Below are 7,206 nucleotides of genomic sequence, written 5' to 3' on the forward strand. Positions count from 1 at the left end.
GTTTTTTTTGTATATAGCATTTATTTTTTATGTTCACTAATTTTATTTTATTTATTTATTTTAATTACAGCTATCCTCGTGAAAAAGATCAAGGTGTGGCTTTCGAAAAGAAGATTGCTCCTGCTGATTTGGTTTTGTTCTTCGATTGTGCCGATGTAAGTTTCAAATGCAAATGTAAAAAAAACAAGATTTTGTTTTTACCCTGATTGATTATGGTATTGATTCCGAGCCGAAAGAAGCGAAGAATTAAAATACCACAACCAAACTCTCCGGTTGCCACTCGAGCCAAAAATAATCTACCAAAATTTGGAGAAAATTCTAAATAAAATTTTGACAAAGTTTTCTATAGAAATAACATGTTGACTAAATTTTCTATAGAAATAAAATTTTGACAAAATTTTCTATAGAAGTAAAATTTTGACAATAGTTTCTATAGAAAAAAAATTCTGACAAAATTTTCTATAGAAACAAAATTTTGACAAAATTTTCTATAGAAATAAAATGTTGACAAAATTTTCTATAGAAGTAAAATTTTGACAAAATTTTCTATAGAAGTAAAATTTTGACAAAATTTTCTATAGAAATAAACTGTTGACAAAATTTTCTATAGAAGAAAAATTTTGACAAAATTTTCTATAGAAGTCAAATTTTGACAAAATTTTCTATAGACATAAAATTCTGACAAAATTTTCTATAGAAATACAATTTTGAGAAAATTTTCTATAGAAATAACATTTTGATACAATTTTGTATAGAAATAAAATTTTGATACAATTTTCTATAGAAATAAAATTTTGAAAAAATTTTCTATAGAAATACATTTTTGACAAAATTTTCGATAGAAATAAAATTGTGACATTTTTTATAGAAATAAAATTTTGACAAAATTTTCTATAGAAATAACATTTTGACAAAATTCTCTATAGAAGTAAAAATTTGATAATATTTTCTATAGAAATAAAATTTTGACAGAATTTTCTATAGAAATAAAATTTTGACAGAATTTTCTATAGAAATAAAATTTTGACAAAATTTTCTATAGAAATAAAATTGTGACAAAATTTTCTATAGAAATAAAATTTTGAGAAAATTATTTCAATGGACAATTTTATTTCTATAGAAAATGTTTTCAAAATTTTATTTTTTATTTCTATTTTGCCAAAATTTTATTTCTATCGGACAAAATTTTCGATAAAAATGACAAAATTTTCTGTAGAAATAAATTTTGAAAAAATTGTCAATAAATCTATATATAAAATATATATAAATAAAATTTTTGAAAAATAGAAATAATAAATAAAATTTTTGACAAAATTTTCTATAGAAATAAAACTTTGACAAAATTTTCTAAAATTTTGACAAAATTTTCTTTAGAAATAAAATGTTGACAACATTTTCTACAGAAATAAAATTGTGACAAAATTTTCTATAGAAATAAAATTTTTTAAAAATATTTTTGGGTGTTGTTGACCTATTTTATGTTTATTCTGATTATTAATTTTGTTCGGCTTGAGGTCATAGTAACAATCGATTATTGATTTGTTTTAATATTTATTTCCAATATTTCGGGATTTTGTATTTGAGTTCGTGTGATGCTGTTCGTTCTGCAAGTCACCGTACAATTTTGACAAAATTTTCTATAGAAATAAAATTTTGACAAAATTTTCTATAGAAATAACATGTTGACCAGATTTTCTATAGAAATAAAATTTTGACAAAATTTTCTATAGAAATAAAATTTTGAGAAATTTTTCTATAAAATTTTGAGAAAATTATGTCTATGGACAATTTTATTTCTATAGAAAATGTTGTCAAAGTTTTAGTTTTATTTCTATTTTGCCAAAATTTTATTTCTATCGGAAATTTTGTCAGAATTTTATTTCTATAGAAAATTTTTCATAGACAAAATTTTCTATAAAAATGACAACATTTTCTATAAAAATGACCAAATTTTCTGTAGAAATAAATTTTGAAAAAATTTAAAATAAAAATATATATAAAAAATTTGACAAAATTTCCGATAGAAATAAAATCTTTGCAAAACGGAAATAATAAATAAAATTTTTGACAAAATTTTCAATAGAAATAAAATTTTTGACAAAATTTTCTATAGAAATAGAATGCCAACAAAATTTTCCATAGAAGTAAAATTTTGACAACATTTTTATAGAAATAAAATTTTGACAAAATTTTCTATAGAAATAAAATTTTGACAAAATTTTCTATGGAAATAAAATTTTGACAAAATTTTCTATAGAAATAAAACTTTGAGAAAATTTTCTATAGAAATAACATTTTGATACAATTTTGTATAGAAATAAAATTTTGATACAATTTTCTATAGAAATAAAATTTTGACAAAATTTTCTATAGAAATATATTTTTGACAAAATTTTCGATAGAAATAAAATTGTGACATTTTTTATAGAAATAAAATTTTGACAAAATTTTCTATAGAAATAACATTTTGACAAAATTTTCTATAGAAGTAAAAATTTGATAATATTTTCTATAGAAATAAAATTTTGACAGAATTTTCTATAGAAATAAAATTTTGACAGAATTTTCTATAGAAATAAAATTTTGACAAAATTTTCTATAGAAATAAAATTTTGACAAAATTTTCTATAGAAATAAAATTTTGAGAAAATTATTTCAATGGACAATTTTATTTCTATAGAAAATGTTTTCAAAATTTTATTTTTTATTTCTATTTTGCCAAAATTTTATTTCTATCGGACAAAATTTTCTATAAAAATGACAAAATTTTCTGTAGAAATAAATTTTGAAAAAATTGTCAATAAATCTATATATAAAATATATATAAATAAAATTTTTGCAAAATAGAAATAATAAATAAAAATTTTGACAAAATTTTCTATAGAAATAAAACTTTGACAAAATTTTCTATAGAAATAAAATTTTGACAAAATTTTCTTTAGAAATAAAATGTTGACAAAATTTTCTACAGAAATAAAATTGTGACAAAATTTTCTATAGAAATAAAATTTTTTAAAAATATTTTTGGGTGTTGTTGACCTATTTTATGTTTATTCTGATTATTAATTTTGTTCGGCTTGAGGTCATAGTAACAATCGATTATTGATTTGTTTTAATATTTATTTCCAATATTTCGGGATTTTGTATTTGAGTTCGTGTGATGCTGTTCGTTCTGCAAGTCACCGTACAATTTTGACAAAATTTTCTATAGAAATAAAATTTTGACAAAATTTTCTATAGAAATAACATGTTGACCAGATTTTCTATAGAAATAAAATTTATAGAAATAGAAATAAAATTTTGACAAAATTTTCTATAGAAATAAAATTTTGACAAAATTTTCTATAGAAATAAAATTTTGACAAAATTTTCTATAGAAATAAAATTTTGACAAAATTTTCTATAGAAATAAAATCTTGAGAAATTTTTCTATAAAATTTTGAGAAAATTATGTCTATGGACAATTTTATTTCTATAGAAAAAGTTGTCAAAGTTTTAGTTTTATTTCTATTTTGCCAAAATTTTATTTCTATCGGAAATTTTGTCAGAATTTTATTTCTATAGAAAAATTTTCATAGACAAAATTTTCTATAAAAATGACAACATTTTCTATAAAAATGACCAAATTTTCTGTAGAAATAAATTTTGAAAAAATTTAAAATAAAAATATATATAAAAAATTTGACAAAATTTCCGATAGAAATAAAATCTTTGCAAAACGGAAATAATAAATAAAATTTTTGACAAAATTTTCAATAGAAATAAAATTTTTGACAAAATTTTCTATAGAAATAGAATGCCAACAAAATTTTCCATAGAAGTAAAATTTTGACAACATTTTTATAGAAATAAAATTTTGACAAAATTTTCTATAGAAATAAAATTTTGACAAAATTTTCTATGGAAATAAAATTTTGACAAAATTTTCTATAGAAATAAAATCTTGAGAAATTTTTCTATAAAATTTTGAGAGAATTATGTCTATGGACAATTTTATTTCTATAGAAAATGTTGTCAAAGTTTTAGTTTTATTTCTATTTTGCCAAAATTTTATTTCTATCGGAAATTTTGTCAGAATTTTATTTCTATAGAAAATTTTTCATAGACAAAATTTTCTATAAAAATGACAACATTTTCTATAAAAATGACCAAATTTTCTGTAGAAATAAATTTTGAAAAAATTTAAAATAAAAATATATATAAAAAATTTGACAAAATTTCCGATAGAAATAAAATTTTTGCAAAACGGAAATAATAAATAAAATTTTTGACAAAATTTTCAATAGAAATAAAATTTTTGACAAAATTTTCAATAGAAATAAAATTTTTGACAAAATTTTCTATAGAAATAGAATGCCAACAAAATTTTCCATAGAAGTAAAATTTTGACAACATTTTTATAGAAATAAAATTTTGACAAAATTTTCTATAGAAATAAAATTTTGACAAAATTTTCTATAGAAATAAAATTTTGACAAAATTTTCTATAGAAATAAAATCTTGAGAAATTTTTCTATAAAATTTTGAGAAAATTATGTCTATGGACAATTTTATTTCTATAGCAAATGTTGTCAAAGTTTTAGTTTTATTTCTATTTTGCCAAAATTTTATTTCTATCGGAAATTTTGTCAGAATTTTATTTCTATAGAAAATTTTTCATAGACAAAATTTTCTATAAAAATGACAACATTTTCTATAAAAATGACCAAATTTTGTGTAGAAATAAATTTTGAAAAAATTTAAAATAAAAATATATATAAAAAAATTTGACAAAATTTCCGATAGAAATAAAATCTTTGCAAAACGGAAATAATAAATAAAATTTTTGACAAAATTTTCAATAGAAATAAAATTTTTCACAAAATTTTCAATAGAAATAAAATTTTTGACAAAATTTTCTATAGAAATAAAATGTCAACAAAATTTTCCATAGAAGTAAAATTTTGACAAAATTTTCTATAGAAATAAAATTTTGACAAAATTTTCTATAGAAATAAAATTTTGAGAAAATTTTCTATAGAAATAAAATTTTGAGAAAAATTACTACAGAAATAAAATTTTGAGAAAATTTTGTATGGAAATAAAATTTTGACAACATTTTCTATAGAATGAAAATTTTCGATGGAAATAAATTTTTGAGAAAATTTTGTAAAGAAATAAAATATTGACAAAATTTTCTATAGAAATAAAATTTTTTATAGAAATAAAATTTTCTATAGAAATAAAATTGTGATTAAAAAATACTTTTTTTTTTAATTTGTTAGTTTTTGGTAATTTTTTCTTCAAATTTTGGTAGATTATTTTTGGCACACTATCCACTGCTCTACTTAGCTGTTATTGTCATCAACAGAAAATTATTGCTAAGCCATCAACACATAAATAACGCATACAGTCAAGCAATTCTATATAAAGAGCATAGTTTTGGGCGCCCACGAGCCGATGTAAAGAAACTTTATTTGACTGTCGACTGTAATTTTTATATAGAAAGTATTTTTTTGTATTGTAAAAATAAAAATTTTGTAAAAAAACAATTTATTTAGTAATAAAAGTTTAACATTTTCGAAGGAATTCAAAAAACTGTAACAAAAGGCCCCTGCCTAACTTTTATATATACTTGTTTAAAACTCATTTAAAATTTTAGTTAAATAAGTATTAGTGATTTTTTTGTGTCGAAAAGTATTATTAAAATTTGTATTAGTTTTTAGCAGAGTTTTCGTGGTCTTATCTAAACTATTTTGTTTAACAAATTGTGCATTTACAAATAAAAAACAAAAATCATCGCTATTTTCTTAAAACTAAAATTGTGTCTTTCATTGCAGGCCACATTGGTAAGCCGTGTTATGGCTCGTGCTGCTGCATCTGCTGAGAAGCGTGCCGATGACAACGAGGAGACCATTAAGACCCGCATTGCCACCTTCAGATCTAACACCAATGCCATTCTCTCACAATATACCGATAAGACCCTAACCGTAAGTTTCTTTCGAAAAACTCCACATAATATCTTTGATACCTTAACAAAATAATGATATACCTTCCCCGATCCCTTACAGATCAATGCCGAACGTGGTGTCGATGAAATCTTCAACGATGTCACCTGTGCCTTGGATTGTTTAATCCAAAAGAAAGCTACCGTTGTTGCCAGTGCATAAAGGAGATTTGGAATTTCAAGGAGAGCGTGTTCGAGAGAGTACAATACTGTCTGATATTTATTTGCAAATCAAATTTTTCATTTTATTTTGTTTATTATTAATATTTGTTATTATAATTTTTATTTATTTTTAAATATCCATGCTAATGCACACCAAAAAAAAAAATAATACCAAAGAATATAAAAGCTTAGAAGTAAATTTTTGGGAAAGCATAAAAGTCCTGGTGGATTGTTTGAACGATATTTGGAATTTATTTAAAAAATGGGGAGCTACATTTTTGGCTTACGGCAATGATGTACCTTTACCTTCTTTTATGGTGGAAATTCTATACTGAAACAGAGGCAGTAGGCATTTGCACGTTTGTGACTACATATTTCTTATTAAAGCTGGGTACTACAGGGTGGCTGATATGTAATTAAACAAAGTATACCCAGAGAAGGAATATGATCACTTCCAAGAGCAATATGTTATTTTTGGACGGTGAACATGTAAGATGTTTGACGCAACCATGTTATTTTCTCGGACATTATGTTTTTGGCCATCCAAAAATAACATTTTGCTCTAGGAGGCGATCACATTCCTACTCTGTACTAAATTTTTACATTTTTTTTTTCAAATTTTAATTTTCAAAGCCAAAAAATTTGTGGGAAATAACATGAAATTGTAGGAGCAGTTGAGACTTCAAACGACCGATAGAGCCATCCTACGCAGCACGAAAGAGGCTCTGCGATATTTTGGTTTATCATCTCAAGGTGATCGGCAATTAGCCAACTGCCAACTTTACTCATTAATATTAACAATGAAAACAAGGTGGTTTTCGGCAAGGAAACTGAACATAGTACCCTCCTATATGCGAAGGAATTTCAAGACAAGCAAATGCAATTTTCGTATTCAACGGATAAACATTCAGCCTTTCGATAGCTTATATATGATGTATTAATAAGGTGGTATCTCTGAAATGGGGATACAAAAGATTAAAATCGGCTTTTCGATTTTTTGATCAAAAAATCGGATTATACTTTTTATAATTTTCAAATGCGACAAATTGTCTTTTGAT

At 22.2% G+C, this 7,206-nt stretch overlaps 1 protein-coding gene across 2 annotated transcripts in view; it reads left to right on the forward strand.

The window, feature by feature from the left end:
- Nucleotides 1–6,334, forward strand: part of Ak1 (Adenylate kinase 1) — a 49,182-nt gene extending 42,848 nt beyond the window's left edge. For both annotated transcript variants that reach the window (XM_075305262.1, XM_075305264.1), the window contains 3 exons: nucleotides 71–155; nucleotides 5,820–5,969; nucleotides 6,051–6,334. In XM_075305262.1, coding sequence (XP_075161377.1) covers nucleotides 71–155; nucleotides 5,820–5,969; nucleotides 6,051–6,149 — 334 coding nt within the window. In that variant the 3' untranslated portion in view covers nucleotides 6,150–6,334. The remainder of the gene's footprint in view (nucleotides 1–70; nucleotides 156–5,819; nucleotides 5,970–6,050) is intronic.
- The last annotated feature ends 872 nt before the right edge of the window (nucleotides 6,335–7,206 follow it).

The sequence above is a fragment of the Haematobia irritans genome, chromosome 4 (genome assembly GCF_050003625.1).
Source record: "Haematobia irritans isolate KBUSLIRL chromosome 4, ASM5000362v1, whole genome shotgun sequence".
NCBI classification, from domain to species: domain Eukaryota; kingdom Metazoa; phylum Arthropoda; class Insecta; order Diptera; family Muscidae; genus Haematobia; species Haematobia irritans.